This window comes from Myripristis murdjan, chromosome 22 (genome assembly GCF_902150065.1).
Source record: "Myripristis murdjan chromosome 22, fMyrMur1.1, whole genome shotgun sequence".
Taxonomy (NCBI): domain Eukaryota; kingdom Metazoa; phylum Chordata; class Actinopteri; order Holocentriformes; family Holocentridae; genus Myripristis; species Myripristis murdjan.
Window position 1 is genome coordinate 28928606 of NC_044001.1, and position 20464 is coordinate 28949069.

Genomic DNA, 20464 nt, shown 5'->3' on the forward strand with positions numbered 1-20464 from the left:
TCTATCTATCTATCTATATAATATTTTTTTAATCATAGATCAATATTTCTAACAACCGAGTTGAGTTCTGAATACTGTAAAAAGTCAATAAAAGGTTGAGTCAGTCATATCAAAACAGTTCAGGCTATTTAACTTACACCGTATGGACAGAAGTAGGTGTTTCATTCAGTCCCATTGCCACAGGTGTATAACATCCAGCAGCGAGCCACGGAGTCTGCCTTTACAAACATTTGTGAAAGAATGGCTATCTGGCAGTCTGATGGGCGAGTCTGGGTTTGGTGAATGCCAGGAGAACGTTCCCTGCCTGACTGCATTGTGCCATTGTGCCGGCTGGTGTTTCCGGGCTCAGCCTCGGCCCCTCAGTTCCACTGAAGGGAAATCTTAATGCTTCAGCTCACCAAGACATTTTTTACAATTTTCTGCTTCAGACTTTGTGAGACCAGTTTGGGGAAGGCCCTTTTCTGTCCCAGCATGACTGAGCCCCAGTGCACAAAGCAGCTCCATAAAGGCATGGCTGGCAGAGTTTGGTTCTAGTTCATCCCAACACCTTTGGGATGAACTAGAACAGAGATTGTGAGCCGGGCCCTCTCGTCTAATATCAGTGTCTGACCTCACAAATGTTCTTCTGGATGAACGGGCAAAAATTCCCACAGACACACTCCAAAATCTGGTAGAAAGCCTCCCAGAAGAGTGGAAGCTGTTGTTGCTGCAAAGGGGGATCAACTCCATATTAATGCCTATGGATTTAGAATGGGAGGTCAGAAAAGCTCCTGTAGGTGAAATGTGTAGGTGGCCCAGTACTTCTGTCCATATAGTGTATCTGTGCTGGCTAACCAAACAGCAAGGCTGTCAGTCAGAAGGAACAAAAACAAGAGGGTTGTATGCAACACTGCACAGTTCCATGCCAAGCTTTGATTTGGGGCAGATTATGTTCGCACTTCATTCCAGAACATGACTGTAAGGAAGCATGTTTTATGAAGGAGAAAGTTAATATTCAAGAAATATGTATTTTTGTTGTTGTTGTTTTTGTTGTTTTGTTTTCAAGAATAGGGCAAAACATTGACCACATGCACTTACAACTAAGTCAAATTTAATTGATCAAAATGGAAAAGATGTGTTTTGGCCCAGCTGCCAACTGAAGTGTGATATCTTGCCTTTGCATCTGGAAACTGGGCGTTATTTTGGTGCTGATGAACAAGTTTGGCTGTATTAGTCATGTCATCTTCACACAATTGAGAGCTACATTTTGTTTTGTATTATGCATTGTGTTATGATTTAATAAAGTCTTATTTCATGAGATCAAGCCATTATTTTCATTATTATAGTTACCAGTTTTTATCTCGGGACTAATGAAAAATGTTTGTGAGTTTTCTTGGAAAAAGTTTGGACATTAAGAAGTAATGTGCTGCAAAGGTAGTCTGTTTTTGTGCATTGAGTTGTATGTGTTCTAGGTTTGGTGATGGTTTATTAATTTAAGTTTGTTTTCTGAACACTGAATGCTGGAAGTCATATTTAATATATGCTACTGTTGATATGTGTTTTGTAATTCCATTTGGGATGGGACATGGATCTCATGGCATGAGACAAGCATAAAAACAAAACAAAACAAAAAAAAATTCCTTCATACTGTCATATAATAGCTGCAGTTTTTATTTTGAGGCCTGCTGCTCGCTATTTTCCTTGATGAACCAGCTGCCAAGCTGTGTTGTCGCAGCTTCCCTAATGCCAAAGAGGGTGGAGTCCACAGGCCAAACTCATGCTGTGGTTATTATGTATGAGAAAACAAATCAAATTCTTGAGCTTTCATCACTTTCATTCTCACTAATTGCAGTTCATGCTGGCTGTGTAGCAGAAAAGAATAACTGGAGAATTGTATTTCATGATGCAATCATTTAATATCTCTAAAACATTAAAATATTTAACATTTTGTTTTCCAAAGACAAAAGTTACTTGGAACTTAACTTGAAAAAAAAAAAAAAACATCATGTTATGGTGCTTTGCTTGTTTTTGCTAGGGTGAATATCTCATTTTGCATTTAAAACTCAGTCAGTTTCTCTCTAGAGTCTGTCTCAGATGACTTACTGTTCAGTCACAGAATTTAAACAGAGCATAGTCATTGTTGGAGATTCTGGCAACTCATTGTGAACTCAATAGTATTCAGTTCAGTGTTCAGTATTCAGAAATTCTTTCTGCCCAAACTGGAATAATGAGCATACTGCATTGCTAAGCAGGGGGAGTGAGCTGGAGTGGGAGGCCTCATTATCACAGAGTCTGTAGATACTTATTTAGAACTGTGGCCTCTTCACTCCTCTACACTGGAAGGATTTTCCTACATCTCTCTCCGAGTGGACTTCACATTCCTCAGTAGGGAGCGATCAAGGTCACAGTGCCTGTGTCAAAGGATACATGTGATTGGCCAGCAGTGGGCCAAGCTCTGACACACACGTTTGTGTTGCCGTACTAATGAGGACCTTCCATTGTTTACATTAGCCTGTGAGCATGCAAAACTTGTTTTCACTCTTCCCCACAGTCCAGTTAGCTTCTGCAAAGTTTCTATCCAAAGACATTATTAAAGCGACATTCTGTTGTCTGATCTACTGGCATATAAATTATTTAGTGATATTGAAAGGTTTTCAATGTAGTGAGTCCTTGGGACCCACAGGCATGTTTTTTTTTTTTTTTTTTTTTCTTTTTGACAAATTGCAGTGTTAAACCCGTGTTTCATGTTATAATTACAGTTATATTCATACACTCCGTGGCTAATTTATTAGTCTACCTGTCTGGTCTAATGCAGTTCAGTGCAACAGCTCTGCCATAAATTCTACCTTTTTAGAAAGTTTTAATGTTCAGTCCTTGTAAATTTAATTCAATGTTTTGTATTGAGGTTGTAGTTTGCAGACGTCTTGTACTGGACTAGCTACATTATACTGAGAGGTGTTTCTAATTTTTTGTCCTCCCTATATACATGAGGGGGATAGAATATTAGAAACAGCTCTTAATAACATGACTCTCCAGCCAAACAAATGGGAGCCCACACAGGAGACAGCTGGGGTCAGCCGGCCGGGGCCCAATCTCCCCACTCCCCCTGGACATTAATATTGTTCAGTTTTCTTTTCTCTTTATTCACCATCTCTTCAGATCTTTATTTAAAGCAATGTTGTGAAGTATTGTGAAGTGTATATGACAACACATATGTATGTACAGTACAGGCCAAAAGTTTGGACAGACCTTCTCATTCAATGCGTTTTCATTATTTTCATGACTATTTACATTGTAGATTCTCACTGAAGGAATCAAAACTATGAATGAACACATGTGGAGTTATGTACTTAACAAAAAAAGGTGAAATAACTGAAAACATGTTTTATATTCTAGTTTCTTCAAAATAGCCGCCCTTTGCTCTGATTACTGCTTTGCACACTCTTGGCATTCTCTCCATGAGCTTCATTTATATTCATCATCTATATTCACTATGTTGTTATTGGACATAAGTTGGAGGACTCTGGTGATTTCTTCCGGGGAGAGAGGTAATTAAAAAAGAATAAATGCTTAATAATAAAATAAAATTTACCCAAGAATTTAAAATTTACCAAGGGCTAGATGGGGCAATGGCAGCTTAATTTCTTGCTCCACAGCCAGTTTTATTGACAGTATGCCTACTTGCTATAACTGCTGTATTTACAGTAGTCAGACATGCACACACCTCTGAGTAAAAAAGGTGACAGTGTCACGGAGGTCCGGGGGGGTCTTGTGAGTAATTCTTGCTGATTATGATGGAGGTGCCACGTTTTTTGTAATTATATGTGGAGCGATGCGTCTGGCCAATAAACCTGGCTGTGAGTTTCCAAGACTCGGCCTCTGCAAGGTGAGTTTCCTGTATAAAGCAGATGCCAGATTGTAATTTATTTAGACGGTTTAATATTTTGTTTCTTTCTGCAGGGGAGTTCATTCTTTTTAAATTTCATGTTATTTTCGCAGGTAGTACCATGTTCAACAAGAGTTAAATCTATATTGTACAAAACAAAACAAAACAAAAAAACACCACATCCAAATTTAGGTGTGTGTGTGTGTGTGCGTGTGTATGTGTGTGTGTGAGGGGTGAGGTTGGGTGTACAACAACAACAAACATTAAACATAAGTGAGCACTAATCATAAGCACATCTATTGTCTTGTCTGTGTTGTTTGAGAATGGGATACAAGATTTGGGAACTGGTTGCTAAGTCTGTAAGTGGTGCCTTTGAGTTCTTTTCCTCTGCTTTTGATCAGTTCTTTGTGCTTGTAACATTCCACTTTGGCGATGATGGGCTGGGGTGATTTGTTGGAGTGAGAGCCAAGACGGTGAACACGGTGGAAGGTGATCTCTGGTGTCCGGAGGGAGTTTGTGTTTAGTTTTCCAGTCCAGTATGGTTTCTTTCATTGTTTTGTTTTCTGTCATGACCAAGTTCATGTTTTCACTGAGTGTTTTGGATGGAGTTGTTTGACTGCTCCAGTTTTGTGACGTAATTGTGTGCAAATTCCAGGCTTGAGCGGAGGTCTTTTATTTTTTCATGGAGTGTTACCAGTAGGTTAAGTTTACTGTTATTGGAATTCAAAATGCTGATCTCAACTTCTGTTGTCTTCAGGTCACTTTTATCCGTGGATGATGTCTTACTCCGTTTGCTTTGCTCGGGGTATTCATTTTGCAGTAGTTGTAGTAATGATAAATGCCTCAAGGTCTGCTAGTTTCTCCAGTGTGTGTAATATGTTCCAGTTGTTGCTAACAGTCCAAGATGTGTGTTACTGTGTTGTTTGTTACCAAAAAAAAAAAAAAAAAAAAAAAAAAAGGGTTTCACATCAATAACAACCCCCCCACCCCCCGTTCATGGTCACTGTCACCATATAACCAGCACTTTTTTTTGCTGTGACACAGACATACACAGCCTCAGTGATGTTGATCAGTATGCGTCCTGCATCCTTGACACATTAAAATCTTGAAGGACAGAAAACTCCCTGTCACCTAATGTTTCCCCTGGCAATACTACTGCATCATCTTTTCTCTCCTTCACATAATGGGACCTGGTGATTTATTGAAGGAAGCTGAAAATAGGCGACTCAGCCGGTGAGGCTGCCATTGAACTAAAGAACTCACTATCCCTACAGTGCACCAGGGCATACTGGACTTAATCAAGTGCACCCAAACATCCAGTCAAGTTTTGTTTTCAACCTGGTGCCCAGGAAGATGCTTGACTTGCGTTAGCTTATGATGTGTGCAAATCAATGTGAACACAAAATGGATTATCTTTGCATAACTCTAAGTCTGTGTGAGTGGTAGGCAGCAGGTTTGCTGGGGCTGATCTGAAAGGTAAGCTAGCTCTATTTAGAATCAGTCTCCTTCACTGAATCAGTTCCATTGATACTGAAAGTCAGGTGTGTTTAGTTTGGTTACTCGCTCACTGAACGACTTGCTGAACCAACTAGTGACCGAATCAGTGAATTTTGGTGAATGGATCAAAATTAACTGAATCTTCCAAAGGAAATAGAAGTTGAGGAAGATTTGAGGTCATTTCAAGGGGCATTATGCAAAACTAAAGTGAGGACCCTGTAGACTCAACTAACAAATGTAGAATAAGATTAAGAACAGAATAAGAACATAATATTATGGTTGAGTCGACATGGTCCTCATCATTAGGCCAAGTTACACTGTAGGTTGGCCTAATGGTGCAGTGGCTCCGTTCTCTTTATGCATTCATGAGTGACACAGAGAACTTGTGTTTATTAGATATGGGGAACAGACTGATTCAGAGAAGAATTGCATTTCTTATCCACTGTGATGTTGTAACTTAATTTTATTGAGCTCAGTCCTTTAATTTCCAGAGTAAACCGCATCATTTCTCTGTTTTTATGTAGTCTCAATGAATTATCCAGTCCAATACAATGAATGAGAGTGAGTGCGCTACCATGCTCAGCTCAATTCCCAGGATTGCCCAACAGATTGTAAGATATAAAATTTAACATTTTCCCTAAAATGTGATGCTAGAGGAAAGGTGATGGGGACACCAAAACTGATAAGGTTTATTGCATGGGAAGCATGAGTACGCTCTACAAAATACTTGGCAACGTGTTCATTGCATTTCGAGATAAGTTATGTACAAGTCAAATATTAGGAATGAGGTAGGTGCAAGAGGAATGGTAGAAGACTGCAATCAGAACAAATCTTCCTTTGGAGAGTATGTACTTGTTAAATATTACGCCCTGCGTTGTAGTGGTGCCTGAGTGGGTGGGTATATTGTGATTACCATCTTAAGGCACATGCATGCACATACTGCAACCCTCTTCATAAGTAAGGGATCAAAAGCAAACTGTTGTACTGCAAGCTAATACAAGACTCATAAAAAGTAAACTTTCATTCTTTCTCTTCATTGTATCTGCCCTCTTGCTGAACTTTTTTATCAAGGGAGAAAAAAAATCAATGGCTGTAACTTGAAAAATGATTAAGTTGGAGTTTTAAAACTGATGCTGTAAAAGATGGATGAAATTGAAAGATAGAAGTACTCCAGAAATGCTTTTAGAACAAGAGAGGTGCACATCATGAGACATTGTTGGAAATTCTAGTATTATAAATCTGTGAAACCATGAAGTAACAATTGGCAGTAAGGCAACGCCTCTGAGAAACCCAACTCGCAGACCTGCACACAACACTCCACACAGGCTCAGCTTTGGGATCTTTGCTTTTCACTGTCCCGATTGGTTGTCATTAAAAGAACAATAGCAGAAAACACAGTAATGAGGGATTGCACTAAAGGACGGATTGCAGAATGTTTAGTTGTAACAGAATTTCATCAGCTGCAATGTTGGTCCGCGAAAGAAACTCTGAAACATGTCTCATGGCTTTTTATTTTTTTAGGCCAGTAAATCCCCCTGCTCAGAGGTGGCTATACACTTTACACCCATGTATTGGCACCACTACATCACTGATCATGGCAGTCCTGTAATTAAATGTCATATTTTGTCAGCAAAGTTGATCATTTGGGCAGATGCTAGACATTAGAGAAATGGTTACGAGGTCACCAAAGTTGAAATTGTGAGGAGAATGAAAATGCTCATCAAATTTCATGGAAATCTTCTCAGTAGATGCAGAGAGATTGCATACAAACCAAAACTTTTCTTAATGGTGTCGCTAAAGGGCAGGGTTATGAGGTCACATGAATTGTCACCCTTTAATTGCTAAACCTGCTTCTGTAGCACTTATTTGCATTTTCCTTTCATCGATACACCAACTTTTCCACTTCCTCAAGTGTAAAAACTTTTTTGCGATATGTGGAGATTTTTTTGAATTTTCAGAGTTTCCATTCGGGTTTTTAATGCGCAAATTGAAAATGCAAATAAATACAGGTGGATGGAAACCCACCTAAGAACTTGATAACATGATTCTAGGCTAAAATCACCAGGATTTCCTTTGCACTAAATCCCAGAGTATAAGAAAAACTCTATTTCCTAGTTTTTATCAGTTTTTGAGTTTTCTCACAAATTGACAACTTTAATCTCAGAATTTGAGTTTTTTTTTTATTGCAAATTTGTGACTTTATAATGCAGGAATTTTCAAGTTTTTGTTTAGAAAATTTACTACTTTAATCTCAGAGAATATCCATATTGTCACTATTAGCCTACTTCAACTCCTTTGGTTTCATATAAGAGCTGTATGACAGTAAGCTGAGTATCAGAACTGGACCTTGCAGATACAGTGTAATCAGTAACTCATGTTGCACTAAAGCAGACACACACATCATGCAGCTGAGTTTTGATTCATTTATTTAAGTAAACAAAACAACAGTATGCAGCTGCATCATGTGCAGTCAGTGGCCCTTCAGTGAGTCTGAGATGCAGCAGCAGGCTCTCTTGCTCCTCAACAGTTTGCACTCCTCACCCCTCTTCCTTTGTCATGACCTCAGTGTCCCCACAGGCATAGCCTGGGAACAGGAGGACCTCACCATCTCATTCGCCTCTTCGGTATTGGATTGAGAGGAAAAGGAGCTTGATTCACATCTGTTATTTTCATTTCACCCTCTTCCATCTCTTTTCATATTGTTAGCAGACCTCAGCCTGCTCACGTATTAGGGGTCAGATGACCTCTTCATGTTCCTTCTCTTTGACCTCCCGTCTGTGCTGGGCCTGGTCACAGTGAAGGGAAGCTGATGGACGTCCCCGCTATGGGCCATGTAGCTGTAGTCATCCTCATCACAGGAGGGAGAGGGCAAGAAACGCATCTTCTCTGTGGCCATGTAGCTGCAGGAAGTGTTGTCATAGGGGTGGGAAGGTCAGTAACACTGAGCTCTGGCCTATTCCTCCACAGAGAGAGGCGGTGGTGATAAACGCTGTGCATTTCTGTCACAGTACTTGCATAGAAGTAGTAGCTGTTGTGAGGTCGAACCAGGTGCCTTAAAGAACAAAAACAGAGTGAGTGCAACAATATGGAAGACATAAGTAGAAGTTTTTTTTTTTTTTTTTTTCAGTTAACGTCTTGATGGATCATGGACACTTGGTAACATTTTGATTTGTTTTGCTCATTTTGGTTACATTTCTGCAAATGGTATAAAAAAAATGTGCTTGAAACTCACCTTGGATATAAGATTGAGAATAACAAGATTCCATCTGAGCAGATCAAAAGAATTCACAAAGCCAAAAAATCAAACCCAAGTTTGAGTTTTGCAGTAATCCGTCTTGCTGTTCGCAGTCTGGGTGACAGTTTTTGAGAGAGAGAGCTCATATAACTGCCCTCCCTTGAGTTCTATTGAATGTCAATGTGATGCCATAGAATGTAACTGTGACCCTCAGGCTGTCAGTGAATTACATGTCATTACGTGTGTGTGTGTGTGTGTCTGTGTGTGTGTGTGTGAGAGAGAGAGAGAGAGAATGAGAGAGAGAGGGAGAGTGAGAAGCTGTATTGAGAGGATAGTCTTTAGTTTCTGATCTGATATCGATAACATCTGCTAACATCAGCTTATTTCACCACATGTTGACACTCATCTTGTCAAAAGTCATTTTGGGTTTCTGATCAGTGTTGGTTAAGGCCCTGGCTAAATTTGAATGTCACAAGATGTTTTGGTTTTGTGAGGGAAACCTCTGTGTGAGCAGCAGTGAGCTGCTGTACAGAGCATTAAAAGCCAGTCAGCTTGTCCAAAGACAACCATTGGTGCTGGTAGGGTCCAAACCTGTGTGGACCTTATTCCAAGCCATGATCAAACCACTTTACAGTACAGGTACACAAATAAGCATAGAAAGCCCCAGCTGACAGTTTATACACTATATTACCAAAAGTATTCGCTCACCTGCCTTTACTCATACTATGAACTGAAGTGCCATCCCATTCCTAACCCACAGAGTTCAATATGATGTCGGTCCACCTTTTGCAGCTATTACAGCTTCAACTCTTCTGGGAAGACTGTCCACAAGGTTGAGGAGAGTGTTTATAGGAATTTTTGACCATTCTTCCAAAAGCGCATTGGTGAGGTCACACACTGATGTTGGTCGAGAAGGCCTGGCTCTCAGTCTCTGCTCTAATTCATCCCAAAGGTGTTCTATCGGGTTCAGGTCAGGACTCTGTGCAGGCCAGTCAAGTTCATCCACACCAGACTCTGTCATCCATGTCTTTATGGACCTTGCTTTGTGCACTGGTGAACAGTCATGTTGGAAGAGGAAGGGGCCCGCTCCAAACTGTTCCCACAAGGTTGGGAGCATGGAATTGTCCAAAATGTTTTGGTATCCTGAAGCATTCAAAGTTCCTTTCACTGGAACTAAGGGGCCAAGCCCAGCTCCTGAAAAACAACCCCACACCATAATTCCTCCTCCACCAAATTTCACAGTCGGCACAATGCAGTCTGAAATGTACCGTTCTCCTGGCAACCTCCAAACCCAGACTCGTCCATCAGATTGCCAGATGGAAAAGCGTGATTCATCACTCCAGAGAACGCGTCTCCACTGCTCTAGAGGCCAGTGGCGGCGTGCTTTACACCATTGCATCCGACGCTTTGCATTGCACTTGGTGATGTGTGGCTTGGCTGCAGCTGCTCGGCCATGGAAACCCATTCCATGAAGCTCTCTGCGTACTGTACTTGGGCTAATCTGAAGGTCACATGAAGTTTGTAGCTCTGTAGCAATTGACTGTGCAGAAAGTCGGCGACCTCTTTGCACTATGCGCTTCAGCATCCGCTGACCCCTCTCCGTCACTTTACGTGGCCTACCACTTCGTGGCTGAGTTGCTGTTGTTCCCAAACGCTTCCATTTTGTTATAATAGAGCTGACAGTTGACTGTGGAATATTTAGGAGCGAGGAAATTTCACGACTGGATTTGTTGCACAGGTGGCATCCTATGACAGTTCCACGCTGGAATTCACTGAGCTCCTGAGAGCGGCCCATTCTTTCACAAATGTCTTGTTTCACAGTCTGCATGCCTGAGTGCTTGATTTTATACACCTGTGGCCAGGCCAAGTGATTAGGACACCTGATTCTGATCATTTGAATGGGTGAGCGAATACTTTTGGTAATATAGTGTATGTTCAAATGAGTTTTTAAAAATCACTACAGCCAATACTTGGGAACACCTTACAATAAGATTCCCAAACGAGTCATTCCCTTGCTGTGTCATCAGTGAATGTATTAACTATGAAGGCTTAACTATGAAGCAGTAATTCTGTATTAACTACTCTTAGTGCTTAGTCAGTCATGGAGTAAAGGCTAAGACATACATCAGTTCATCAATAATCAGTTATTCTTTACCGGAGATACCCATGGATTTATTGTCATTTGTAACTATCATGGCTCACAGTTTCGCTTTCTTAAATAATTGAGTCATGACTAAGTAAGATTTAGATTGCAGATCTATTAGTTTACCATTAATCAGTGGTTCTTCACCTGAGACATCCACACTGACAGCCCTCTGATGACTTCAGTAGTAACAATCAGGAATCCATTAAACCCACATGAACCACATTTATTTAATGTTTTGTCATTATTAGTATTAAAGACTCATTATTTTACACTGATAATCTGGTAAATCTTCATATCAGTCAATATCTGTGATGCTACTAACAATTGTGTAAAATTTGAATTTGGTAGTTCAGCCTTGTGTGACAATGCTCTCCCATTATACTCAAGAGACTTACCTGTATTACTGCATTTACCTCTGGGAGAATTATGTCAGTCTAAAAAGATGGTAAACTATTCCTTCTGTGAAATGGTGTGTTAACTGAGTTTAAGTGAGCTACAGCACATATAAGATAATCAAAACAAAGTGATTATTGTGCCACATTCCCTTTCGCAAGGTTGATGTCTTTGTCTTGTGTTATTTGCAGGAGTGCCCTTTCTCCCCTCCCTAAAAGCCCAAACTCACTCTCAGCCAGGCTGTGGCATTCTCAGTTCAGCTCGAGTCTTTTGGTTGACGAGTGTGTTGAGGAACAATAACAAATACTAAGCCAGATTTGCAGTTATGGGGAGTAAGTGATGCTACCAGCATGGCTACAGCTTTCAGTAGCTGTAGCCACTTTCAAAGCTATATATTTTTCCCTGTAGGGAGCTATTTTTTCAAGTAGTTGTGTAGTGTAACCAAATACTACATGTGTCAGTGCCTGAGGACAGAAGGACTCTGTCAAGAAAGATACAACTCCCAACTCACTGGCTAACTGGTGGTACCTGGTACCTTTTTGCGCCAAAATTTACAGACCTGCGTCGTTGCTGCCTAGTATGATAGTGACGCCTAGTGACAAGTTTATAAATGACTGCCTGTTTCACAGCATTTATTTGATAAAAGATAAGATATTTAACAAACCCACCTAACTTCTTTCCAAGGAAAAACCACACCATACCATCAGACACGCATATTTTTTCCATATCAGTATATTCAAATCACATACATTTCTTGGAAGTGATCTATTACCAAATAATAAAGGAACAAGAAACACAGAAAAGTAATTTCCTCCTCAGTTATAGTCAGTTATATTTAAACTTCAAAGAAATACACTGTTAAAAAAGACAAGTTTCTTTTTTTTAAGTTATAAATTCATCATAATAAATGCATGATGTTTTCAAAGGCAATGAGTAATTGTGCAGAATAATTGTGATATCAGTATTGACCAAAATTATCAGAATTTTTGCCATGATGGAGCAGCCCTGCATACAAACTATATACTCTACTGTGCCCTTATCAGAGTTGTGTACTGTGTATACAGTACAGGCCAAAAGTTTGGACACACCTTCTCATTCAATGCGATTTCTTTATTTTCATGACTATTTACATTGTAGATTCTCACTGAAGGAATCAAAACTATGAATGAACACATGTGGAGTTATGTACTTAACAAAAAAAGGTGAAATAACTGAAAACATGTTTTATATTCTAGTTTCTTCAAAATAGCCACCCTTTGCTCTGATTACTGCTTTGCACACTCTTGGCATTCTCTCGATGAGCTTCAAGAGGTAGTCACCTGAAATGGTTTTCCAACGGTCTTGAAGGAGTTCCCAGAGGTGTTTAGCACTTGTTGGCCCCTTTGCCTTCACTCTGCGGTCCAGCTCACCCCAAACCATCTCGACTGGGTTCAGGTCCGGTGACTGTGGAGGCCAGGTCATCTGGCGCAGCACTCCATCACTCTCCTTCTTGGTCAAATAGCCCTTACACAGCCTGGAGGTGTGTTTGGGGTCATTGTCCTGTTGAAAAATAAATGATGGTCCAACTAAACGCAAACCAGATGGGATGGCATGTCGCTGCAGGATGCTGTGGTAGCCATGCTGGTTCAGTGTGCCTTCAATTTTGAATAAATCCCCAACAGTGTCACCAGCAAAACACCCCCACACCATCACACCTCCTCCTCCATGCTTCACAGTGGGAACCAGGCATGTGGAATCCATCCGTTCACCTTTTCTGCTTCTCGCAAAGACACGGCGGTTGGAACCAAAGATCTCAAATTTGGACTCATCAGACCAAAGCACAGATTTCCACTGGTCTAATGTCCATTCCTTGTGTTTCTTGGCCCAAATAAATCTCTTCTGCTTGTTGCCTCTCCTTAGCAGTGGTTTCCTAGCAGCTATTTGACCATGAAGGCCTGGTTCGCGCAGTCTCCTCTTAACAGTTGTTCTAGAGATGGGTCTGCTGCTAGAACTCTGTGTGGCATTTATCTGCTCTCTGATCTGAGCTGCTGTTAACTTGCGATTTCTGAGGCTGGTGACTCGGATGAACTTGTCCTCAGAAGCAGAGGTGACTCTTGGTCTTCCTTTCCTGGGTCGGTCCTCATGTGCGCCAGTTTCGTTGTAGCGCTTGATGGTTTTTGTGACTCCACTTGGGGACACAATTAAAGTTTTTGCAATTTTCCGGACTGACTGACCTTCATTTCTTAAAGTAATCATGGCCACTCGTTTTTCTTTAGTTAGCTGATTGGTTCTTGCCATAATATGAATTTTAACAGTTGTCCAATAGGGCTGTCGGCTGTGTAGTAACCTGACTTCTGCACAACACAACTGATGGTCCCAACCCCATTGATAAAGCAAGAAATTCCACTAATTAACCCTGATAAGGCACACCTGTGAAGTGAAAACCATTTCAGGTGACTACCTCTTGAAGCTCATTGAGAGAATGCCAAGAGTGTGCAAAGCAGTAATCAGAGCAAAGGGTGGCTATTTTGAAGAAACTAGAATATAAAACATATTTTCAGTTATTTCACCTTTTTTTGTTAAGTACATAACTCCACATGTGTTCATTCATAGTTTTGATTCCTTCAGTGAGAATCTACAATGTAAATAGTCATGAAAATAAAGAAAACGCATTGAATGAGAAGGTGTGTCCAAACTTTTGCCCTGTACTGTATATAACCCTTGATATCTTTTGTGCTGTTCAGAGTTGGGATTCAGTGATTCTCTCAATGGGGAGGTGAAGCCACGCATCCTGCTGATGGGCCTGCGGCGAAGTGGCAAGTCATCCATCCAGAAGGTTGTTTTCCACAAGATGTCTCCCAACGAGACTCTCTTCTTGGAGAGCACCAACAAGATCTGCCGTGAGGACGTTTCCAGTAGCTCCTTTGTCAGCTTCCAGATCTGGGATTTTCCTGGACAGATCGACTTCTTTGACCCTACCTTCGACTACGAGATGATATTCAGAGGCACTGGAGCACTAATCTTTGTCATTGATTCACAGGTAAAGGCACTAGGGCTGCCATATAACACAGAATGATTCCTTATTAAAGAGAAAGAGGTGTCCCTTAGTGAGTGAACACGGAATGCGATTTGTTCCATATTTGTTCTGCATCTGCTAACATATGGGTAAATTGTCCCTCAGATGTCAGGAAAACTGAGCATTTTAATGTTACACAAAAAACCCTCCCAGGGCTGTTGCCCATCATTGTAGATTATGATTTCCCCTTATGAACAAATAACCTAGAAATCACTCTCAGTGGAAATCAGTGGATGGATGGATGGGATCATTGTCAGCTATTGTCAGCTCATTTTCAGCTCTGAACATTTGGATCCCGTTCAGCCAGTTGGCATCCACACAAGTAAAATAAAAACTGACATTCAAAAGAAATAAAGATGCCATATTCAACTGTTTTTCTTCCTGAGCAAAAGAAACACAAAATCAATATCTTATGTATTTATATTAATGAAACATAGAAATATGTACAGGCAGAAAATGGATGGACCACATAAAGCACACACACACACAAAGTAGGCTATGCTGATGCACTGTTATTATGGGCTGTCAAGTCACTTCTTTCAACCCCCTAGAAACACCGTAGTAACAACCTAGTACACCCAAGCAACCACTTAGATACACCCAGCTGACCTGTGCATGACTAATGGACACATGAAAACACATATACCGCTTGACACAGAAATTTGTGCTTATAAACAAAAAGTGTGTCATAGGGATGTGTATACATCCATGCGTGCTTTAAATGGGTTCATGAACAGAGTTTATAAATGAGCTGAGCTAAGTGTGATATAGCAGTGTGGCAAAGAGAGGGTGAGAGAAATGTGTAAAAACACATTTCAGGAATTAATTCCATTCAGTAAATTTATGATTATGGAAAAAACTTGGCGTTATTTTTAAATACCTGCTTTTTCACATTTAAATACTTACTTGTACGTGCTGTTTGGCTTGCTGAAGAGTTTATAGTGAAGTGGTTGTGCATGTTATATAATAAAGAAATGGCTACAACTCAGTTTTGCTAATGCATATAGTTATAATTCTGAAATAACAAAGACATTGATTTTTGGTTGTGTCATTTGTACTCCAAAGTTTTCACTAAGCTCCTACAATTACCTGTCAATGGTGAAAAATATTAACCATCTGTGGTTGTGGCTCAGTGAATGTTGATATGCATATAAATGTGCCTCTCATTTTATTTTCTCTGTGAGAAATGGCAATGTCAGAGGGATGAACAAGAGAAATTTCCCTGGTGACCTCAGTTCACCTGTCACCAACAGTTTATTGAATGGCAACTTGTAACAGCAGTGTTTAATGTTGACAGCTCTGAGAGCCACTCTATAATTTTGAAAGAAAGGAGACAACAAAGGAGAGAAAAACTGGCGTGATATAAGGGATCAAAAGGCAATTTTTATACTTTTGAATGAGAGCTTGGTCAGGCGGAGTTCTTAGTCCTCTTCTTCACAAACAGTGATGCAGTTCATTTAGGAGGAAGATTGACCCCAAAAATACAAGGTTTTGTGTGTGTAAGGAGATGGATGGTGACATCTGTTAGCCTGCAGTCCCTCATGCTTGGAAAGCCAAGCATTTGAAAATGAAGTCCAGACTGCTTCACATTCATTTCTACATGTGTCGTTAACTGGTTTTAACAACCAGAGAATATAAGGCTATAAATTTCAGCAAAGACTATAGACAAGTCCATCCTGCTTTCCTAAAATTCCTGGGACTCAAACTGATCACCAGCAGCACAGTATGAATGCCTCCTGTGATTTTTGTGTTATTGGGCAGTGTGAATATAGACAAATCAAATCCCAAAACAAAGCAGTCTTTTCTGGATCAGGCCAAAGAGCACAAAATATAGATGTGATTGTTCCTTAAGTTCCTTTGGATTCTTTTCTTCACCCCCGTCTCATGACAGGACGACTATGTGGAGGCGTTGAGTCGATTGCATCTCACGGTGACCAGAGCATACAAAGTCAATCCAGACATCAACTTTGAGGTGTTCATCCATAAAGTGGATGGCCTGTCAGATGACCATAAGATTGAGAAGCAGAGGGACATTCACAAACGTGCCAATGATGACCTAACAGATGCAGGCTTGGAGCGAATACATCTCAGGTGGGTTTTATGTGATGGTTTTGAATTTTTGTTTGGTTTCATAGGACTTTGAGTCTATATTGGCGTCTCTATCTTATAAGTCTTGTAAAGCATGGCTTGTCAGGTGTTTTCATGTCATGGACCTCAAAATAACACACTACAGCATTATAACCCCATTGCGAGTAATGTCATTGTTTAGTCTTTGTTAGTAGTTGTTAGTATACATTTGCTTTATTAATAATTGTAGTTAATTAAATTGTCGTATAATGAAACTATTCCTGATTTATGGAGTGCCCCTTGTGCTTTCCTCTTGTCTTCTCATCTTGTTGGTATAATTGCCATCCTTGAAAGAGGACCTCAGACCCTCAGTGTGCTTCCCTAGAATGAAATAAAGGTTAAAAAAAACAAACAAAAAAACCCCCCCTGGAAATACAGGATCAAAGTGCTTTGTTGCAGTAGTACTGTAATCATCCTCATTCAGACTCTTTCTTTGACCACTACAGCTTCTACCTAACCAGTATCTATGACCACTCCATATTTGAGGCTTTCAGTAAAGTGGTCCAGAAGCTCATCCCACAGCTGCCTACACTGGAGAACCTACTCAACATCTTCATATCTGTGAGTAATCTTGCTGCTCAATAGGTTATGACCAAGTGGACACCTTGATAACACGTATAAGGAATGTAGGTTTGTTTGTTGGCTTGCTGGGTCCCCATATTAGGTGATCCTCTGTGGCTTAAGAAACTCCATCTTTGGGATGTTTTGGCAGTTCATTTGGCTTGGACAGGGGTTTATAAACTTCTTCATGTCCTGGAGCCCCAAGTTTACTTCTCTTTATTTCTCTTCATTAATTACAAATAGTAATTATAAATATCTGAAAATAGTTTTCTTTTTATTTTTATTTTTGCAATATTTTTCACACATTTTCAAGTGATTATGTATTTATTTTTGTTAATTTTCTTTTGCATTTATGTATGTATGTACATATTTATTTACTATACAGTGTAATTTTTTTTTTTTTGCAAATTTTCTGCATTGAAACACTATCTACAGAATTAAATGACAATGACATTGAACTATTCCTCATTTTGCTGAGGACTGTCTGGAAACCTCTCAAGGACCCTGTGGGTCCCTGGACCCCAATTTAAAAATTACTTGGATACACACCTTGCAACATTATCGTCCTGGCTTTCACTTGGGACCTCTGTTACATGTAACTGTCTCTTGCTCAGTCTTTCCTGTATGTCTTTAATAGAATATGTTTGTTTACTGGATGCTGTATGTTTCTGAAATCCCTAATAATGAATTGGACTCTATGTACCATATATGCATGTGCTTCTGTACTTTGCATTGCAGTCAGCAGGTGGCAGTGATATGTAACAGATAGACTGGTAGCATTGCATGAATCAGAAATGAAATATTAATGTTACACAAATATTGGTATGCATATTGTTATGCATGTTACTGAATTTTGCCCTGCACTATAATTGTCCTCCAAGGACAAAAACAAACCTGTAAAAACTGAATTTTCCCACTGACATGAGTGGATTACTAACTGGGCTTGTAGTGCACATGCCTCAGGCATCCGGACTACCCGGATGAATGAATGATAAAGTCTCAGTAATTTCAGCTCTGTGTTATCTTGACATGATTTGACATCTTGTTGATATTGCTACCGATGCTTTGTCATATGGTTTGACTGGTAAAGTGATTTGCTGATACAAGGAAACAACACTGGTACTCAGCTAAATATCAATCAGACAGATATACTTGCTGACATTAATCTGACATTTTTATCAAATTGCACACAAAACTGCATGAATACAGAAAAAGAAAAAAGGAGGCATCCAAGCATTTAGGTGTGTTGAATTTTGTGTTGCTCTTTTTGCCATCCATTATCATCGTGATCCAGCATCTCAGTGGAAAGTTTATCTTTTTTTCTGCCCTGACAAGTAAGGTTATGCCATATGGGAAAAATTGGTATTATGATAATTATATGAAATTAAGAAAAATACTATATAGTGATATCTGCTAACATATGCAAAATCATAACACAGCTATTCTGCATATCATAACACAACTATAATGCCGTAAATCATAAACAAGAAAAAAAGCAAACAGAATTTCTTTGATAATTTATGTTTAAAAAAAAAAAAAAAATGAAAATCTACATTAACAATGTTAGTGTAAGCACCCACAGGTCTTACCACTGTTGCAATAAAATTAAATAAATAATAATAATAAAATAAATACTAATAAAATTAAAACTGGAGCCTCATTTGCTGAGCTGAAGCACATCAGGTGTTTTCAAGGCTTTTCAAAAATAGTTGTTTTCCACTGTGCGAAGGCATTAATCATCATGCCAATCTGCAAAGCGATTCTAAAATAAGACACAGTGACACACCACATTTCAGCACTTCCATGCAAACCACAGTGCGTTGTGTGGTTGGTGTCTATGTAACAGCCACAGAGTGTGTCTGCCTGAACTGCATATTCTTGGTCTCCACCTCTTTCAGCCATCACAGTTCTTTGTGAGGGTTGAAAGAGTGTGTTGGTGCAGTGTTTAGGAGGTGTTGAAATCACTATTAATTTTGACAGCCAGTTTTTATTCAGTTTTTAGTCTTAGTCTTAGTCATATTGAAAGCATTTTAATTATTAGTCATTGTCTTGTTTTAGTCTAAAACTACAAATTTTAGGTTAATGCTACAAAAAAGTTTTTCACATTTTCTCTGTTTTTACGTTATTGTTTGTTAATGACCTTTTTACATAGACTGCACTACATACCCCCTTGTAGCCTCATGTATTTCCTATCCAAGTTAGCTTTTGTTTCTATGTAGTTAAGTCTGGATGAGGCATGGATATTGCAGTATGAGACTCCAGGTTTAAAAGGCTGCATCAGGTGGTGGCCTGGTGTGGAGCTGCTGCATGTCTCTCCCCTCTGTGACTGCCTAATAAAGCAGAAATGCCCAAAAATAGTCTTTTTTTTGTCCCTTTACTGCTTCACAGTAAAGGGACACAGTTTTCTGAACTTGGCCTGTTGTAGCTGTTCTGTTATTTGCTTCTACCTGTCCTTGGTCATCATATCCACATTACTATTGACTTTATCAAAACTTTCTTGCATGTATATATCTGATGAAAACACCAATAGCCCCTACAATATTGTTATATCGGGTCAAAGATAACGTGATATTTGATTTTGTCCATATCGCGCAGCCTGACTACGTGCTAAATATCAAAAGTAAAGTGTGTCCATATGTCAGTTATTTTTTCCCCTCCCAATAGATGACTGTTTCAAAGACATATTAGGTAGGTACATGTAGGTGAAGTGCAGCTCATTTTTGCTCCATGTGCCTTCTGGTTAGACCTGTAGAATCCAGTGGTGTGCACCTTTGTACCCAGTGCAAACTAATGACTAATAGCTGGGTTCCTTCCAAACTGAGCTCAGGAGATGCGTTTTCATTTGTGGGTTTCTGGCCTTTTCATCTCATTGACAAAAATGTCATGATACTACTTTTGTCAAATGTTCATCTTTCTTTAGTTTACATCTCCTTTTCCTGGAAAAAGCGTTGTGGACGAATAGTTTCTGTCATAGTTGTAGTCAACAAAATTAACACTGGTTTAAATGGTGTTGTACACCACCTTGTTGTCTTATGATGCACCGAATAATAATGGATCAGATGGGCTGACAAATCTGCACTGCTCATGTGCTTTGTGTACGCTGTCCTGGGGTTTGTGGTTGTGGTAGCTCTCCTATGGTGAGGGAGGAGGAGCAGGAGGGATCTGTGCTGCCATCATCAGTACTAAAAGAAATGCAACAAAACTGTTACAATCAAATTTCCAAGTCACGGAACAACTATAGCTATAAAGGCAGGCAGTTTTGACTAAACACACTGCCAAATCCCTGGCTGGCAGACGTGTTGTGTGCTCATATTCATATGCAAATTCACCACATTTCCCTCTACCTCTGCACTTTTGCCATAACAGGGCACAAGTAACAATCATTGTGAAGGTATAGTAATGAAAATAAAATACACAATATGTATTCTATGACTGCCGGCGAGGTTTCATCATGTCCGCTGCTGAATTTATCTTTTGTAAGTATGCAAACCGCTGGTACCAGTGAGCAGCACTTTTTATTAATTTATTTTCATGACTTGTTTTTTTATTTCTCTTTTATACTATTTTCTAATCTATCTCTGTGTT

At 39.7% G+C, this 20464-nt stretch overlaps 1 protein-coding gene across 1 annotated transcript in view; it reads left to right on the forward strand.

Moving 5' to 3' along the window:
- Positions 1-20464, forward strand: part of rragd (ras-related GTP binding D) — an 80059-nt gene that overhangs the window by 2410 nt on the left and 57185 nt on the right. Inside the window, exons 2-4 of the mRNA XM_030045212.1 lie at positions 13860-14155; positions 16083-16282; positions 16765-16879. Coding sequence (XP_029901072.1) covers positions 13860-14155; positions 16083-16282; positions 16765-16879 — 611 coding nt within the window. The remainder of the gene's footprint in view (positions 1-13859; positions 14156-16082; positions 16283-16764; positions 16880-20464) is intronic.